Source organism: Eretmochelys imbricata, chromosome 13 (genome assembly GCF_965152235.1).
Source record: "Eretmochelys imbricata isolate rEreImb1 chromosome 13, rEreImb1.hap1, whole genome shotgun sequence".
Classification (NCBI taxonomy): Eukaryota; Metazoa; Chordata; order Testudines; family Cheloniidae; genus Eretmochelys; species Eretmochelys imbricata.
In genome coordinates this window covers 11333992-11353439 of record NC_135584.1, presented here as the reverse complement: position 1 = coordinate 11353439, position 19448 = coordinate 11333992, and the positions used below count along the sequence as shown (strand labels likewise).

The 19448-nt window shown below is 43.0% G+C and overlaps 1 protein-coding gene across 1 annotated transcript in view; it reads right to left on the bottom strand.

Moving 5' to 3' along the window:
• Positions 1 to 455: 455 nt before the first annotated feature.
• LOC144273791 (piezo-type mechanosensitive ion channel component 2-like) overlaps positions 456 to 19448 on the bottom strand; it is an 87719-nt gene continuing 68726 nt past the window's right edge. Inside the window, exons 34-50 of the mRNA XM_077832494.1 lie at positions 18864 to 19051; positions 16294 to 16518; positions 14844 to 15102; positions 14254 to 14442; positions 13454 to 13652; positions 12863 to 12992; positions 12521 to 12668; positions 10649 to 10863; positions 9732 to 9890; positions 7835 to 7982; positions 6240 to 6428; positions 5779 to 5871; positions 4511 to 4680; positions 3658 to 3774; positions 2610 to 2689; positions 2003 to 2231; positions 456 to 711 (exon numbers count right to left, since the gene is read on the bottom strand). Coding sequence (XP_077688620.1) covers positions 456 to 711; positions 2003 to 2231; positions 2610 to 2689; positions 3658 to 3774; positions 4511 to 4680; positions 5779 to 5871; positions 6240 to 6428; positions 7835 to 7982; positions 9732 to 9890; positions 10649 to 10863; positions 12521 to 12668; positions 12863 to 12992; positions 13454 to 13652; positions 14254 to 14442; positions 14844 to 15102; positions 16294 to 16518; positions 18864 to 19051 — 2994 coding nt within the window. The remainder of the gene's footprint in view (positions 712 to 2002; positions 2232 to 2609; positions 2690 to 3657; positions 3775 to 4510; positions 4681 to 5778; positions 5872 to 6239; positions 6429 to 7834; positions 7983 to 9731; positions 9891 to 10648; positions 10864 to 12520; positions 12669 to 12862; positions 12993 to 13453; positions 13653 to 14253; positions 14443 to 14843; positions 15103 to 16293; positions 16519 to 18863; positions 19052 to 19448) is intronic.

The window sequence follows — 19448 nt, the reverse complement described above, 5'->3', positions numbered from 1 at the left end:
CCTAGACTCTTGTAAATTAGCCCGATTAAAATTTCCTCCCTATAATTTATCTTCAGCCATTAATGGTGCTCAGCTTGGTTAGCCCAAGCTGCAGTTGCTCAGAGGCTGATTAGAAGTTTCTGTGAGGAAGTTTCTAGCTGCTTTGCAGATAAAATCAGGTGGACTTGGGCCGAGCTCTCTGCACCCATGATTGTGGGATGCAGTCTGTAGGGGATCAATACTACGTCTTCTCTGGTTGAGCAAAGGGAAGTCACTGGCCTGAAAAGTACACTTTCTGCCTAAACACGATACATTTTGGTGAGGAACTTTTGGAAAAGCTTAAGGTGGAAATATGCCAATGGAGAGGAGATGCTCACAGCATCTCCCGTTCCTGAATGTTATATTTGCTTCTGAAGCAGCCCATGACACTAGTTTGCTTCCTGAGCCTGATCTTCACGAAACAAATATTTGTCCTGTCATTGTTCCTTTGACTCTCTAGTCCACTTGATCATAGTTTCAGGAGATCGGTACAAAAAGATGAGTTTGGCAAAGAGTTGTTCCTCCAGCTCCAGCTCCCCAATCTCCCGCACCAGGAAGATGTCTGTGCAGAGTTTCAGGATGCGGTCCACGTTGGGCAGCTCTTCAAACATTATTGAACGGGAGATGCCATTGAAGAACTCTCGGATAAACTTCCCAATGACGAGGACAACAGACATATAGAGGCCAACGATGCTGAGGAGAAGAGGGGAGTACAGGGTTGATCAGAACTGGGAGAAGAAATAAGGGACCATGTCTCTTCCCTAATATGGTCATGCTATCTGCCCATTCTATGGGAGTTGTGCATGAATGTCTATAATAAGCAAGCTATTTAGGTATCCATTAATGTGCAATTTAGCTTTTCCCAAAGGACCCAACTTTACCATCCTTACCTCAAATAGTTATACAAAGTTCCACTAATTTCAGTGAGACTACCAGTGCAGATTAAGGTCGATTAATAGGCCAGAAGGAGAGATCATTGTGATCAGCTATGACCTCTTGCATAACACAGGCCATAGAATTACCTCCCCCAGTGCTGCCTGCATTAAACCCATAACTTGTGGTTGAGCTACCGCATGTCTTTTTAGAAAGAAATCCAATCTTGGATTTTCCATCGCATGAATTCTTTAAATCACCACCTCCTTAGCTAAGGTGTACCGATAGCTAATTACCCTTCGCTATTGAATTTCTGCTTTATTTCTAGTCTGAAATAAAATCTCCTAACCCAGGGATTGGAAACTGGGTCCAAAGTAGTTCCCAGCCTAGTGCTCTGGGAAGGGGACTTTTTTCCTCTTTGTTTTCACATTTGCTTTTACTGAAAGATGTGTGATTTTTAGGGATATAAGGACTGCTCGCTGGCAAAACCCAAGGAATTTGTTCTCAGTTTTGAAGGAGAATAAAGCACCTGTGCCTTCAAGCCCTTTCGGAACACAGACCTAGGACTTCAGTAAATTGCTAGGTGGTGCATAAAACCTAATGTGGGAAACACGGAAATGGAATTGCTTTATGTGACTGTTTCCCCTCAGAATCGCTGCTAATTTTGAAAGCTGTAGCACTTTGCAACAATTTGACTGACGTAGATCAAATGTTAGCTTGCATGCAGTTTTGTGCATAGCGGGCTAAATTCTGCTCTCAGTTACACTTGTGCAACTTCATTGACTACAGCAGGGTCAAAGAGGAGTAATCAAATGTTAGATCTCGTTGGTGATAACCCTACACCTCCATTTCAGTTGCTAATAACCCAGCTAAGGGCTTATCTTTCAGAGCAGTGCCTGACAGGCTCAGCTTTTGAGCCATATAGAAAATATTGAAAAATTATGAAAGAACCAACCTGTCAAATACAATCAGACAGAATAGATATATATTCTGCCTGGTTGTGTAGGGAAATGCCAAGACTGAATAACTACCTAATAAACCCGAATAAAGTATTCCACCACCTAGAAAGAGCAATGGGGAGTATTTTTGTAGCGTAGCATGCCATCCTTACCCGTAGCCTGCCAGGAATCCCAGACTGGAAGGGCTGACTTTGTCATTGTAGATGATAAGCTCCATATTCTTGCTGCAAGCATTACCAGAGCAGGTAGGATTCCACTCTTGAATAACCCACCACTCAGTAACTTGGCTGGAAGACGAGTTGATGGCCAGCTGCTGTAGTTTTATGGTTATGTTTCGGAAGAAAGCCATTTTGTCTATATCTTGTGGTTTATGAGAATGAGCTGGTTCCCAAATGCAAAGATAAAATTAGGAGCTTTTTCCCTACATGCCTAATACCTTTCAGTTCTATGCTTCCCTTCCCTGCATGCTATTTCCTTCTCCAAGTACTCCTCTTCAGAGAAGAGAATCTGTTCTGTAGAGCAGTGCAGTGGATCTGCTTTTCTTGCACATGTAAATTTGTGATGTGCTCACAAATTTATGGAAATTTGTTACTGGGGAAATATTTCCATTTCAGCCAGTTTGGTGCAGAATCTTTGTGATATTTGGAAATGTGTGTGAGGCTCACAATATTTCCCCTCTTAGCCCACAGTGGGTACCACTTCAGTTTCCACTAAGGAACTCTGAGACCAAAACATAATTAATTTATTGCAACTGCTTACCAACTTGCAAGCGATGTGCAGTTTTAGCTTCTGATCCAGCAGTAGCCCTGAGGTATCTTGGTACGACGCCAGGAAGCAGTCTAGAAACAAGTGGAAGCCAACGTTGCATTGGAATTATCAAATACTTCAGTGCTATGCATTAATCTTCTGGATCATTACCACTTAGAAGTGTGCTTGGATCAATCCCCCAGAGTGAATCTGAACTTTGCAACTCCCACTCAATCTGTTAACAGAATGGTTCTGTCTAGCTCTCAAGGACCGTAACAGAGAAACTAGCTAAGGTACCTGTATTGCCCCCCCATTGCTGTAATATGTGAGTGCCTCAAATTATTAACATATTTAACCTCCTAAGACCCTTGTGAGGTAGGGCAGTGACATTATCCCCATTATACAGATGGGAAAATGAGGCCTTGACCCTCAAAGGTAGTTAGATGCCTAACCCCCTATTGAAATCCACAGGAGTTAGGTCTCTAAATAACTTTGTGGATCTACATCTGAGTGACCTGCCTAAGGTCCTGCAGGAAGTCTGTGGCAAAGTCAGGAATTGAACCCAGGTCTGTGGAGTTCTAGGCTAGCACCCTAACAACCAGATCATCCTTCCAGTCTTCCTCATTAGTTGCCCATTTTTGGCAGCTTCAGGAAAGAGTCCTGGGGTCGACTGGGTTCTGGAAACCAACCACCCCGAAACCACGGAGATGATCCCTCCAGGCATGTGTGCAGGGCAGCTGCTGCCTGAGTTGTACTGCTTTGTGGAATCCAGGGCTTCAGTCTCTAGGGCTGTACAGACACCATTGTTCATATGCAATGTATTTTAGAAAAGGATGACCGTAAATGGGAGCTAAAATACTTCTAGGAGTGACTACAACACCCCTGCCCCTCCTTGTCATCAAACAGGGGGAAGTCCTAACATAGTGTGGTTATAATGTTTGTAAAAGGAATGACCCTCCCATTTAACGTGTGAAAAATCCCCTCTACTGTGTTCACCAACAACAATTCTTTGCCATGGCGCATTTTGAAAATGCTGCTCAAACAGAAGAAAAATACTGACATTGGCTCTTTCCTGGTCCCATTTAGCATTTGAACAATTTGTTCTCTTATTTCCTTCTCTTTGTACCGCACGGTGTGCTTGCCAGATGCTTCCACATTCTTCACCAGAGAAGCATTCCTGCCCAGAGAAAATCAAGTGAGGTATATTCAAGTGTGGTACACAAATGTAGTTCCAAGATAAGACTTACTGGAAGGGATTCTTCTTCCTGCTGTGGAGGTGTACAGGGGCTGTAAAAGTCATTTAACTGGTGGGGAAAGAATTCCTCTGGTGCAGGCACTGTATAAGACAGCTACGGGCTTTCTTATGAGGGTCCCTTGCAAGCCCTATGGAAGGGGACATGTTGGAGGTGAAGCTGCAACACAAAGTGCTACAGAGATTTCAGAGGATAATTACACCAGCCTCTCCGCGGAGGTAGGTGTAAGGCTCAAGTCATGAATGAATGTTTGTAAAGGGCTTTGAGATCCCTGAATGGAAGCCATTAATTAACTAATTATTATTATTGTGTATTTGTATTGTGGTAGCTCTTAGGAGCCCCTGACATGGACCAGGCCCCCTTTGTGCTGGGTGATGTACTAACACAGAACACAAAGATGGTCCCTGCCCCAAAGAGCTCCCACTCTGTATAAGGCAGGCAGGGGAAGCACAGGACACAATGCGACAGCATGAGTGGCAGGGACCTCAGCACACCAGCAGGCTAACCGTAGTGAAGTTTGAATGAATGAGTATAACCGCTATATAATTCATTAACTGATGTTGTTAAAACTGACTTGTCACTCCTCTGAAAAGTACTTTTAAAATATAGACCTTGAGCTGCATTAACCGACTGCAGTGTTAACCACGATGCTGCATTTACCTGAGAATGGTCCAGTGAAAGTCGACGTAGACAGCAGCGGAGCTGGAGAGCTCGTCCATCATGGCCTCTCGGCTGGCAGGACTGATGCTCCACAGCAAGCTGGCATTGCTCTTTATTTTAGCAATGACGATGTCCTCTGGGCCGTAGTTCACTATAAACTGCATGGCAGACTTAGGAAGGGATAGAAGGGGTAAAACATCAAAACAGGAACCTTTTGGCTTCTTGTTAGGGCCTCATCTACACAGGTTTTGCAACAGGGAACCAACCCATTTAAAATGGCTCAAACTCAACAGCAGACAAACTGTGGTGTTTACCTCAGGTAGCTCGACTGCTGAGAGCAGGGCCAGGCTGTCGGAGGCCCAACTCAAAAACCTAGTGCTGGGCCCAATCCTCCCTCATGGCCAAGCTCCCAGAGCTCCAGGAGGGACAGGAATGGGGTCACCAAGGAACAGCCCTCACAGAGCTGCTGCCAGGAAAGATTGGCATAGTGGAATAGAGCCACTCATCTTCCCCCCCCTCTATGCCCTCCTTCTGCCCTTGGCTGGGAGAACAGGACCTGGCAGCAGCACTGATGTGCTGATAGGGCCTCTCCTCCAGCAGGGGAATTCTCTGCTGGGCATTTGGAGCTGAATTATGGTTCCTTTGCACTTCCTGAGTGTAACAAAGGGGCCATAACTGGACTGAGGGCCCACTAACCCTCATAGAAGCAGGGATGTACCCTAGAGTAGGGTTAAAAACCAGTTTAACCTGCAGCCAGATTTAAACCAGGTGTGACAGGGTGCAGTGGCACTATCTGGTTCTTGGTGAGCAAGGGGTTAACACCAGCTCAGCATTCCCTCCCCCCTTGCACAGGTGCTGTGGGGAAGGGCTATAAATTGGCTCTTAGGGCAGTGAGGAGAAGAGTTACTTTAGGGACTGTCAGGCTCTAGACTGGGGAAATAGTTGGTGACTTGTTTTTTGCTTTGACTTTAAGTTGCAAACATACCCTCTTAAGGAAAGACCCGGGCTGACTACCCCTGTGTTTTGTTTCTGCTGAGTCACCCTGCCAGCATGTGCCATGACTTCTAAGCACTGCTGAAATCCCTCTGTAGACATAACTTGGGCTAAAAAAATCACTGCAGTTTTGTGAGGGGCTCACTCCAGGAAAGGGAAGATATGTCCACCAAAGCACCTGACACCTGCTGGAGAACTCTCACTGAGCAGCACTAACACTGAGGGATGACTGGAGGGAATCTGGGCTCTCTGATTAAATGAGCCCTGACACTTACCGGGTGAAGGGCATATTGATTAGCCAGCTCATTATAAGCTGCTGGAGAGAAAGGGATCAGATTCCTCTGCTGAGCGCTCATGGTGAATAATGACTAGGCAAGAAAGAGAGGGCGAATCACAGATCTGGCATTCTCAGTGCAGCCTGGGACTCCTGTGCCTCCAGGCACTGTCGCAATACAGAGAAAATCCATACCACTGGTATGAAGCATGAAACCAGATAGAATTTACCACCTCCCCTTTTCTTTCATCTTAATACCTTTCCCTTTTCTATTGCTTCCACTGCCATTTCACACAGGGCACTGAACAGCCTTCCAGTGACAGCAGCCTTCAATCGCCCCTAGCATAGGCCATTTGCACACCAGCGAACAATAAGATGAAAAGATTCTGACCCTAGTGTAAATCCACTTAGCCCGTGTGTGTGTCAGTGTCCGTCACACTCGTGTAAGAATACTCCCCTTACCTCGTAACCGCTAATGGTAATTTGGACTGAGACATCCAGGGGCTGATTGGTTACTCCTGCCACAGATTTAACCAGTGACATAAGAAGCAGTGGGAACCACACGATGCAGACCAATATAAAGACAATGCAGCCCCCTATTCCATACTTCACGATCATTTTCTTCTTCTGGCCAGAAGGCTGAGGATATTTCTGCAAATAAAAAGATATAATTGAGTATGATGCAATTGTAGCATGGCAGGGAAACCAGGCAGGAAGGAACTTGGTGACCATTTTGAGGCCATGAGATAGTCAAAGCATTTGGAAAACAACCTAACTGTTTTGCATGAACACTGAGTGGCAGATTACTCAATACACACACACACACACACCCCATGTATAGACCAACTGGAAAACACACAACCTCAAATTAGTTATTCCACTTGTAACTTATCTATTCACTTCTAATGAACTATTTAAAAATTATAAAGTTTTTAAGACATGCATAAGCTGAAAATGCTCACTATTTTATTTGTGAGGGTGGGGTTGTAATGAACTGTACACACTTATAATTCAGTAGAAATTATCAGTATAATGTATATATGATGTTCTTAGAGTAGCCCATTGCTCCCTCTCAGGACTGAGTAGCCACTGCCATGGAACAGCTCTTTGAGGAAACAGCACTAGCGAAATAGACCGGGGCAAGGCTGTAAAAAGGCTACAGGGAGAAGAAGCAGCATCTAAAGGGAGAAGGGCTGGGAGCCTAAAGTCTTGATAGAAACCAGATGTCCCCCAAACTCCTTCCAGTGAAAGGGTGCTGCTCTCCACAGAAAGCAGCAGCAGCTGGCGGCAGAGCATGGCATTCAGATATTGAGGACAAATCTGAGATGGAGCTGGCTCCCAGGTTTGATTCCAAAACAACTAGTGGAAGCTATATTTAATATATTCCCTCATCCCCACCAGGAGATATGAGTTGTACTTATAAATAAGGAAGAACTGTCTAGCTGGAAACCCCTGTAAGGGAGAGGTTTTTTAGATATGGGCAAGGAGTTCTCCTCCTCACCTTACAGAGAGAGGGTGAAATCCTGGCTCCATTGAAGTCAACAGGAGGTTTGACACTGACTTCAGTGGAGCCAGGATGCCACCCACAGTGACTATTCTGTAAGTGCAAGAGTAGCTTTTGATAATATAAAAGATCCCGCAGATGGGTTCAAACCAATGCTGACGCTGAAGTGGTACTGGAATGGGGATGTACTGCTAGGCAAAACCAAACTCCCATCTCTAGTGTCTGTCTGACTAAAAGGCAAAAGATCCCATAATCTTGGAGTCCCCGACAAAATCCCCACTCTGAGTAAAACGGGTCTATGCCCGAGACATTGCTGACTGCGTAATTAAGGCTGCCTTGTTTAACTATACAGTCAGAATGCTACAGGCATCTCCATTTATCTGCAGCATTGCGGTGGACAGTGAGCAAGGGAAGGTTCTGCTCAAACATACAATCTTCCCAAGTCCAATTTTTTCTGAAGGGTGCATTATTCTCCCTCCACAGCCTCAACTGGCCTCAGAAACATCTGTCAGAGAATTTGATGAGACGGGATTGTACAACTGGAATCACTCACCTTCTCAGACTCTCTCAGGCATTTCATAATGAAAACATTTGCATATAAATCCTCCACACAGATCCAACTGGAAAGACTCAGTGTGGTGTCCGTCCAAACCCAGTCCATGACAGCTCTCAGCTCAGTAAGGAAAGGCACCATACGAAACCTACCAGTTGAAGAAAGAAAGAATGTTATTAACCTTTTAGAGTGACATCTGTGTTAAATATCAGAGCCTAGCAGAGCGCTAGCAGATAATTTTCAGGCATTTATTGAAATCTTTTTCCCTGGCACAATCCTCCTTGATTTTGGGGGACTTTTCCTTTATCAGCTCCTGAAAAACAGTTTCCAGTGTGTAGTTGTATAGTACTGAGACTGTACAGAGTGCCCAGGGATTTCAGAAATCACAGAAACCTTCATGCTTCGGGGCAGAAGCCAAATGCTAACTGCCTGGGGGTAAGAAGAAACTTCCCCTATGGGCAAATTATCCCACAATTTTCCATTATGGGAAGTCTGAAGCATCTGGTCCTGGCCACTATCAGAAGCAGGGTACTGGACTGGATGGATCACTCATCTGATCCCATCTGGCAGTTCCTATAAACCTATTCACCCACCAGGGAATGATTCAAATTTGGAAGATCTTCTTTAAAAGCCAAATTTCCAATGGGGCCTTGACGTGGCCTCCTCTTGTTCCTGTGCAAATACCTGTGTGCATCCTTTTCAGGTGTCAGCACCTGTGTACAAAAGACCACCCAAGAATGGTGTCTAATTGTACTAGGTGCTGTACAGAGTAGTATAGTCTCTAACCCAAACTGATAGATTTGCTCACCTGTGGATGTAAGAGATGGAGTCTATTCATGGAACATCCACTGATCCTGATGGGTGTGTGTCTGCAAAGCCTATCCCCTTTGTGTACAAATCATTGTTGCTATCCCCTGAGTTGGCAGGTAATACCATTCAAAACTGCAGTGCAGTGTTTCTGCATGGCCCACTGGAGGCCAATGCTTGAAAACTAGGCCACAAATATGCAAGAGAGAGATTCCTCCCTTAAAGTTCCTTTCAGAGCCTCTTCCTTTATACAAAACCCACAGATTGCTCCATGCAATGTTAGCCCATATGGGAAATGGATATTTTTTCCATAGGGTTTTTTAGGTTAATAATATGTAACTCAGCATGTATTTAAAAATGCACTGAGTACATAAAATTCATCCCAAATATGACCAAACTGGCCAATGGCTTTTTAATATCTCTGCCACAAGACTGTGTATCAACATATTTCCTGTCTGGATCCATTCCAGTGGCAATTCCAGGCATGGAATATATTTAGTCTATATTTACTTAGTCTATTTAACTTTCAGTTAGGCTCATCTCACAACCATGCTATTTCAGGATGATTTACACAATATTTACATTGAATTCTGCTAATATTTCCTTGCCTCTTGACACTGGATCACAGCATATACATTCCAGAGACCCATGCTGGAGGAATAAGCAGCTATTCTAGGCAATAGAAACAATCTAGCTAAGGGGAGACTGCCAGGAAGTGAGATGATTTGTCCAAGAAGTTTATTGAGCGATTATGTAGAAAAGTAGCAATCAGGTTAGGGGAAAAGCTCGGCTACAGCAACAAGAAATGTGGATTGGATTCAAGAGTCAAATTATGGCATTTAGACCCTGCTCTCCTTTCCTCTAAAGTGCAAACTTAGGGCTTGAGCTTAATTTGTGATATACTTGCCATAAATCACACATACCCCCAGAACAGTCAACATTCATAGAGTCAACAGTCAACATTCATAGAGCTAAATGCTGGTCCCACTGAATTGAGTGAGGATTGTACCATTGGCTTTAATGAGACTAGGACTTGGCCCACAGGTTTTTAGCCTCTATTATAAAAGCTGAACATCGCCTCTCTGCTTACCCTTGGAATAGGAAAAGGTTTACGAAATTGTAACTCTTTGTCAGAAAGTTGCCTAGGACCCGATTCGGATAACCACATTTGATCTGATACGCGGACAGGCCAAAATAAACACATTTGACCAAGTACCAAAGCTGAGCCACATGGTTTCTGTTAAATCTCCTGTAAGTGAATAAAACAGAGATTTCATTACACTATTTTGGTCACCCAAAGTCCTTACATTTTTTTTTAACGTGACAGTTCCCAATCACTAGTTTGACCTTCATGTTAATATAACCTCCTCAGACTGGATTGGAACCTAGTGAAAATGAGATGTAAAGTGAGTGGCCATATGTCGTCACTTGAGGCTATGGGTCCTGTTAAATGGAGTTTCTTTTCCCTGCAGCTTGAATAATAAATGTCCATCCATGAAAGGAGGGTGTTGACCAATAGTGAGCAGTTTCAAAGTAGGATATATCTAAAGTTGGGAGACTATTTCTTCCAGGGTTTTTTCCCCTTGCCATACTTCATAAGTCTGCAGATGTCTCCTTCTCCTGAGATCTCATTTTCAAAGAGTCAGATGCACAGACATAACTGAGTTTGCATACGAACCATATACCTGGCTATTTTCTCAAATAAACTAGGCGTGCAATGCAGTAGCATTTTGCACACATAATTGCACTCTCTTTTGTTCTCTTTACCCAAAGCATGCCGCACTTTCAACGTGAAGACTGTGGAAGGAAATTAAGTTGTCCATCTATCCATTTCCAAACCCACCCATCCCAGCATAAGTGCCAACAACACAAATTAAATTACTGCTGAAAGCATGCAGAAATGTCAGACTTCAAAGCCACCACGGCTAATGTCTGTTTTCCCATTGAAAGCAAGTCCTGCTCACGAGAGAGAGAGAGATTTTCATGTGACACTGGCCACAGTTGTACCTTTCGGTAACACCTGGCAAGATGAAAAACATCCAGAAGTGAATGCCAAAGACAAGGACAACCTGGAATACACACTTCCCAAACATAGTCTTCCTCAAGTAAATGGCCCGGTCCACTATCATGGTGCCAAACTGAATCAGAAGCATCACCAGGAAGGCTTCAGGGACCTGGTCTTCCGACAGGGATTCAGTTATGTCAGCAGCTGCTGAGTGTTTCTGAAATTAATCATAACAAATAAGGGGAAAATCTAGTTACAAAGCAATACCACTCAGGATTTATCCAATGATTTTATATAACCCATTGGAGAGTGGGAAACTCCAGACCATTACTTATGTGAGTAGTCCTTATTCAGGCAAGTATTTCCCCTGAGTATAAGGGGGCTTACAACTGTAAGTAAGTGCTGCATTTTCTGTAAGGGTTGGAAAGGCAAAGCTCTAATCCCTCCTCTCTACAAGCAAATCTCTACTCAGCAGGCACTAAGTAGAAGCATCTTAAATAAAGACACAGATAAAATGACAGTGAGCCGTTGCTGATGCCCCGTGGAGGAGTCTGAAGATCAACTGGTTTTTAAACAATTCTATTCCTTTGTGTTATAGAGCAATGGGCATCTACCCTGCATTCAGAGCCAGGACCATGTTTGTAGCTTGAACCTGCCAAAATCAAATACCCTGTGTTTTGGAAATATTCAGATCCAGATTTCAAATCCCCACTCATGCTTGGGAGGGTTCAGATATGGAGTTTTAACTAGACCCATTATAAAAATATCAGGGCTTCAGAGCTGTGGTTTGGATCCATCTCCATCCCTTGCTTTCTCTTTCTCCTCCCTAAGTTTTTATAACTAGGACTATTTTGCATGAAACCAAGCCTTTAAGGATCTTGATAGACTCATCTGTTGTTATCACTGATCATTCCCCCACTTGGAAGCAGAATCAGATTCCTTTGAGACATAACAACAACATCCAGATGTGGAAAGCACAAGCAAGTGCTATGGCAGCCAAGCACAATGTGCAAGCAGCAATGCTGAGAGTATAAGCATAGCCCTCACTGACTGGGTTGTGCTTCTGTTCCAGAAGCCTACACTGCATTGCCGCTTTGCCATCGGTTTGGTGTTATAGCCCTTCTAGAAATGAAACAGGCTCTCTGTGCAGGAGGACCCTCTCCTGAAAGAGGCTGCCCTCGGCTCCCATTAATGTCTATGGTGTTCTTCACCTTGCAGAAGGGTTTCAGTACCTCACAGGATCAAGGCCTTAGGTAACCCTCCCTTTCTCCTTTCTTTTGACTAGATTTCCATCTAAAATATCTGCACTGAGGTGATCTACTCTCTATAAAATAAATAAAACAAAGTCTAGAGAAGGGGGGGCGGGGAATGGAACAAACAGAATTCATGATTGAACAAAGTGAAACATTTGCTTTCTTTGGGAAACAATGGTACTCCCTGCCCAGTGTCTGCTGTTGAGCCTCTCCCTCATCATTAATCACTATGTTATCTGTATCAGTTAGCTGTCTTTTGTAGATAGTCTCTTCTCTAGTCTATGGAGACTCCTTGCTCAAGAGAATTTAAGGTCGAATCAAAAACAAACAAAAAGAGTGGCTGTAATTCAGGGGAAATTTCCATCAAATCCCTGGTGGTAGAGAAGAGAGAGGAATCAACTGTCGTGAATACAAAGTGTGTTCTTTATTCGCACACACACAGGACACTGTGGTTCCTCCTGGCTCCCAGACTGATTAACTTAGCCTGTGCCTCCTCGTGTCTCCCTAAATCCTGGAGTATGCAGTCATGGTAGAGACTGCTGACTATATACCACAGTCCCCAAGTTAATAATCAAGCTATTTGCTTTGCAGTCTATATAAAGAAAGTGCATTTGTGCTTACGCCAAAAGCCCAGTATCCAAAGATAACAATTATAAAATTGATCACGTCAACCAGGAACATCAGTGCATAGACATCACAGACGGGGCTGTACTCCGGATGAATAATGTCGTAGAAGAACTGCCTGATAGGTCGATAGATTTGAAGGACACTAGGGGTAAAAACAGGTATAATCTAGTTCAATGGAAATTGTAACCATGCATCCTCAGAACGATCAGATGAATGTATCCAGTGCACATCTTCCATAGAAGACGCATAAAAACTGGAATTATAATTACTCTACTGAACTGAAGTTCAACAATGTCTCATTTTCGTAAGAGATGTTACAAATAATACCCCAATTACATTTTAATCACCAGCTTCTTTGCTTTCAATATCAGTTGTTTCATCTTTTCCTTAAGAAGTTTCTTCTTGCTGATGGGACTCTTTCTAAAAAGCCTCCATTTCTTCCTGGCTTCATTCTTCTGAGTCTTGCCTACCAAAGGGAAGACAAATCACAGGTTTGTCTAAGGGCCGTTCTTTTCTTAACAGCCAGGTCCTAATTTTGTCACAAAGGTTTACAATTCTGTTTAACCTTAGATGTTCCAATAAGGCAGTAATTCAGCCAGTAGGGTTATCTCTCAAGAAATCAGTGTTTGAGAATGTCCTATGAATATAGTTTCTTGGGCTAGCAAATACACTAAGTTACTCAGAAGGAATTATTTGGCACCTATACACCATGCTACTGGGCACATTAGGGAAAAAAATCACAGTAATACTCTAGTATGGGGGGGTAGAGACTACAACCACCTAAGGCACAATCCCCTATTTTCAGGTGCATCCAGAGAAAGGAAGCTGAACAACTGAAAATTTGGCTCTTATAGTATTTTCTCCACCTGAATTTTAAAATGAAAGCCCCCTTAGTGTCTAAAAATAGCTCAATGTGGCCCCCACTACCTCTGTTAACGGAGACTGTCTTCCTTCCTCTGAAGACACTCCCTGAGGGATTGTGATGTCTGAAAAGGTGCCATGCCCCCGATCCAGGCTCCTCTTCCTGCAGGCCACCTCTGGACTCCTGGTTCTTTTGCCTCCTAGAAAATCTCCTTTTCTTGGAATCAGACACATTGACACCGTTGGAATCCCAGAGTCCATGGCGCTAATGGGAACATTTGAAGAATGATTAATACAGTTTGATACACTGTGTCCTCAGCACACCATCTTTAATTCACAGTAACCATGAATCCCTCTGCAGGCGGAGACGGAAAGACACAGAATGGGGGAGAGAGAAACAGGGGGAGGCAACACTTGAGATGAACGGTTGGTTTCATGGTGGGTAGGGAATGGGCACAAGTCCCCAGATTTGGATCCACACTTCAAAGCCTTTAAAATCCAGGGGCAAACCTCTTATTGACTTCAGCAGGGCTAGGATTTCACCCCAAGGACTCTAATCTCCCATCACAGCATGTGAGTATCTCACATTAAAGAAAATGGCATTTATTTGTAAAGAATTAGGCCCATAAGTGTTCAAATCTGGGATTTTGTTCAGACCATTGGAGTTGAGGGCCAAATGCTAAGTTTAAATCCAAACCTGGGTTTGGAGTCTGAGTCCCTGCCCCCAAAGGATGGGATGAGTTTTGAATTTATAACAGAAATTAAGACCAGGCAAGTTTAGCAGACTTTCAGTTTTTCTCTGCCAACATTCAGCAGAGCTCTAAGAAATTAGCCATTTCTTCTCCTTCTCTTCAAGAACAAGTTACCTTCAAGATAGACCTGTGAAAGAACAAAGCCAGCAGCTGCACAAGATCAAAATGCACATAGCCATCCTTCTTCTCAATCCCAACAATGTTTGGCAGAACAAATGGCTCTTCTGCATTGATGCCGCAGTATAACTTAGTGGTCCAGGGAAAGAATCCAAACTGAGCAAAATATTTGACGACTACTGTTACCTAGAGAGGAAAAAAGACAAAGTTAGTTGGAAGACATGGCCTGGCAGGGCAACAGCTAGCCTTAAACATTTTCAGAAGAGTTTGTAGATCTTCCAAATACAGTTTTGCTGGCTTGCGATCCTGAAGAGCCAGCCTTGCTTTGGGATCCAGTGGTGTTTTATCCCGTATAGATGTTCTCTAATTTTCTTTATTTCTGGTTTTATGTTCAGCAAATTACCTGCGGTTCATGAACTACCTTCAGACCTACCAGTATCCTTTAGTCACGTCTGCCATCTAGTCTACCCCATTAACATCCATTCTAACAGAAGTTTATTGCGCTTTAATGTAAAGAAAAAGAATAGTACTTGTTTGCAGAGAGACACTTATGTCTGCAGCAAGGCAATTTTCTGGCTGTTGCATACCTCTGTATAAACAATAGCCATCATCCAGAAGAATTTAGTAGGCCTTGGAATGGATAACATGGCCCACAGGAATATAAGGATGGGCAGAACCAAAGTGAGGACAGAAGCAGAGACCATGTGGTTGAGAATGATGACAAAATAACAGAGCATTTCTGACTTGGACACCATCGCATTGTACAAAGCAAAGCCCAACTTCAGGGATCGAGGCAGACTCTGATAAAACTTGTCTGACTGCTCCAGTTCATTGTCATGAAACATCCTGAAACACAGAACAAAAAAATATATATAAAAATAGATTAACTATATTTCCTCACAAAATTGGTGCAAGGCTATAAGCTAGTATTTTGAATACAGAAGATTATATATATATATATATATATATATATGAGACCAGATGTATGGCATAATATAATCTCTTCAGAACTGCATGACTAAAGCTGTGATACTTTGTCAACCAAATCTTCTGTGAAAGCTGTTACTGACCTAACTCACATACACTCATAGTCCCCCACCCCTAATTCTGAACAGCACCTGCTCAGTGGCCCCCACAAAACATGGGTGTGTTTGAACATTTAAACCTCCAAGTACAAAGCAACTCTTGGAGGTGCTGCTGAGCACCCTCCATTTTTGTTGACCTTAGCCCTTAATTCACCAATTCAGTAGCATTAGTGCATAACGACCATAGTGCTCCTATGAACACAAATGCCTCTGCTGCATGGGCACAGTTCTTTAAATCTATCCCTAATAGTAGAGCTGGTTGGGGGGCTGGGGGGAGAAGAAGGGGGAGGAGGGGACACAAAACAACAACAAAAAAACACCTTAGTGACATTTTTGAAATTGCTGACTTGTTTTCATCTCACAGGGTTCAAACTGGGCCTAAAATGTTCTGTGGGGGTGGGTTTTTGGTTGTTTTTTTTTACTGAAATTTTAATTTGTTTTTTAAATATTTTTTCATTTACCACAACCAGCATTTTCAATCAGTAACTGTTTGTGGTAAGCAACAAACTCTATTTTGGTAAAAATTTCAGTAAAAATCATATGGAAAAATTTGCAAAAAATGAGAATTTCAACAACTTGTTATGAAAAGTTTCATTTTGGAAAAAAAAAGCTGGGGGGGGGGACCTTTAATGTGAAAATTTTTGACCAGTTCGACCATGCAGTAGTTTTAGTCTCATGGGTGGAGACTATAATCCTTACTTCCATATCCCCCAGCTGGTGAAAACTGACATAGCTTTACTATGGATGGAGCTACACTGACTTACGCCAGCTGAGCATCTGCCCTATAAAGTCTCTTTTTAGTCTGACATCAAACACAGTGTCCCATGTCAGCTTGTGCAAGTGAAAAAACTAGAAACAATTAAGTGGCGCCATGCTGTTTAAGGCACATCATCATTCCATGAACACATTGTGGGTATCTCTGCAGCTGGGTTTGACTTTAGGTCTTTCTTGCCTGTTCAGAAGCAGCTCACTGGCAGTCATGATAACAGGAACTTCATTTAATGGCCTGCCTGCTTCTTTGCTCCTCTCAGCTGATGGGGAAACAGCATAATCTTTTGTTTCAGAGGAAGGAAGAGGAGTGGTCATTTCTGGGGCAGCTTCTTTGACGCTGTCTTCATCTTCCACCTTCTGTCCTGCCTCATCTCCATTAATTTCCTCAGCAACTTCATCAGGTGTCCTAGATCCAGAATGAGTTTCTTTATTTAAAAAAAAATCACTGAAAATCATAAGTTAAGTTTCTTAATTGACATTGAAATAATTGTACTAATATGAAACCTCCTGTCTCATGCCAAAGGGAGAAAGGGCTCACTCACCATAAATTCAGAATCCAGCTAAGAATTTTAACGTGTAAGGTCATGGTGACAGTGATTAGAAAGGATTCACACAGAATTTAACGTTATTAACGTTATTAATTAACGTTATAAGCTTGTTCTTTTAAAGTATTCAAAGTATTTCATGTTGCATCACACTAGTTGCAGGCTAACTGGCCTCACGGCAGTCATTGTATGAGCTGCATGCTAATTGATCTCTCTGCAATATTACACATGGGTTACTCCAGCTGCATGCCAGCTAATTCCGCTGTAATCATTCTCCCGAGTTTAGCTGTTGCTAACTGACCTCCCTGTAGCCACTCCCTAGAGCAGGGGTTCTCAAACTGGGGGTCAGGACCCCTTAGGGGGTCACGAGGTTATTACCTGGGGGGTCACGAGCTGTCAGCCTCCACCCCAAACCCCGCTTTGCCTCCAGTATTTATAATGGTGTTACATATATAAAAAAGTGTTTTTAATTTATTAGGAGGGTCGCATTCACAGGCTTGCTTTGTGAAAGGGATCACCAGTACAAAAGTTTGAGAACCACTGCCCTAGGGGCTATTTTTCATTGAATTATAGAACCATAGAAATGTAAGGCTGGAAGGGATTCAAGAAGTCACCAGATCCAGCCCCCTGCTCTGTAGCAGGACCGCGTAAACCTAGACTATCCCTGACAGGTGTTTGTCCAACCTGTTCTGAAAAACCCCCACTAATATGTATTCCGCAACCTCCCCTGGAAGCCTATTTCAGAGCTTACCTACCTTTATGGTTTGAAAGTTTTTCCTAACATCTAACCTAAATTTCCTTTGCTGCAGATTAAGCCCATTACTTCTTGTCCCACTTTCAGTGGACATGAAGAACAATTGATTACCATCTTTTTTATAACCGCCCTTAACACATTTGAAGACTGTTATCAGGTCCTTACTTGGTCATCTTTTCTCAAGACTACACATGCCCAGTTTTTTTAACCATCCCTCATAAGTCAGGTTTTCTAAACGTTTCATCATTTTTGTCTCCTCTAGATTCTCTCCAATTTGTTCCCTAAAGTGTGGCACCCAGAATTGGACACAGCTTTCCAGCTGAGACTTTATCAGTGCTGAGTAGAGCAGGACAAATACCTACCGTGTCTTACATATGATACTCCTGCTAAAACACCCCTCAATGATATTCGTCTTTTTTGCAGCTGCATCATATTGTTAATTTATATTCAATGTGTGACCCACTAGGCATTAAACATGTCAGCTTTCTTTTTATGTCATCAGTTATTAGCCCTCCTTTCCTGCTAAGCAGACTTTCCTTCATCTTTCTCTTGCTCCTAACGTATTTGAAGAACCTCTTCTTACTGCCTTTTATGTCCCTTGCTAGGTGTAACTCATTGTGTGCCTTACCTGTTCTGATTTTGCCCTTACATGCTTGTGCTATTCATTTGTACTCCTCCTTAGAAATTTGTCCATGATTCCACTTTTTTTTAGGATTTCTTTTTGATTTTCCAGTCATTAAAGAGCTCCTGATGGAGCCATATTGGCCTCTTACTATTCTTCCTGTCTTTCCTTTGCATCAAGATAGCTTGCAGTTGTGCCTTTCATATTGTCTCCTTGAGAAACCACCAGTTCTCCTGAACTCCTTTTTTCCCTTAGATTTTCTTCCTGAGACCTTACCTATCAGTTCTGAGTTTTGCAGGATGCCACCTCATCTCTCTGTAACCATTCATTGGCTGACTCCAGGTGTGGCTAACTGATTACACTGATACCCCTCCCTTGGGATTACTCCTGCTTCATGCCACAGTTTTTGCTTTGAGCTCAAATGAATTTAAAAATCTCAAAGTGAAGCAAAGCAGAGCTGCCGAGCTTCACCCAGCTTCCATTCAAACCATCAGTTATCCCAGACTCACTCTGAACTGGGACCAGGTTCACTCCACAACCCAGGCTTGTAGGCTTGAGAGGAAGAATGGCTCAGTGATCAGAGCACTAGCCTAGGGTTTAGGAAACCTGGCTTCAAGTCTCTGCTCCACCATAGACTTCCTGTGTGAGGATACATACATTAAAATATTGTTAGCTGCTCAGATACTATGGCTGGGGTTGGGGGAGCAGATAAACACCTTAGATTTGTAACAAATCCAGCAAATATTGCCTAGCTGCACATTACCTCACTGTAGGTTTGACCAGCTCTTATGAGAAGTTCTGACAAGGATAATGTTCCACCGTCTATTCACCTGGATGCACTGCTCTCATGAGGTAGCTGGGTTCCCCCCCTGGATATCTGCTGGCACTCTAATGTGTCTTCCCGCTGATCCTCCCATGTGCCTTTCATTTTATTTCCTCCATAAGGATTTGCTTGCACTTGCTGAGTCTTCTTCATGTTGTAATATTGGAGAATTGTGTCTGGCGAGGCCTCTTTTCCCTTAAAAAATTAATACAAAATCAGTCAGATGGGAAAAATGCTGTCCTCGTTTCTGTCAATGGAAGCGATTGTAATCCCATGTTACCCTTTGAGACCCCTACTTCCCATGGGGAATTCCCATCTTTAAAACCGATGGCTGGTGCTCTTTTTATATCCTTGTGTCCCACACTAAATAAGATGTTCCCTTCCTTGCTGTTAATGCCCTTCAGAATATAAGCATGACAGCTCTTAGTCAACTAAACATAGTTAGTAGAAACCTGTGGGAATAGATATTTATTTGGATCTCAAGAATATCCAGTGTTATCATAAATTAATAATAGCACAAATTTTGAAAGGAATATTAAACCTCATGTTTTGTGATTTAAGCCAATCTCTATTGGAGACCAAGAGGAGACCC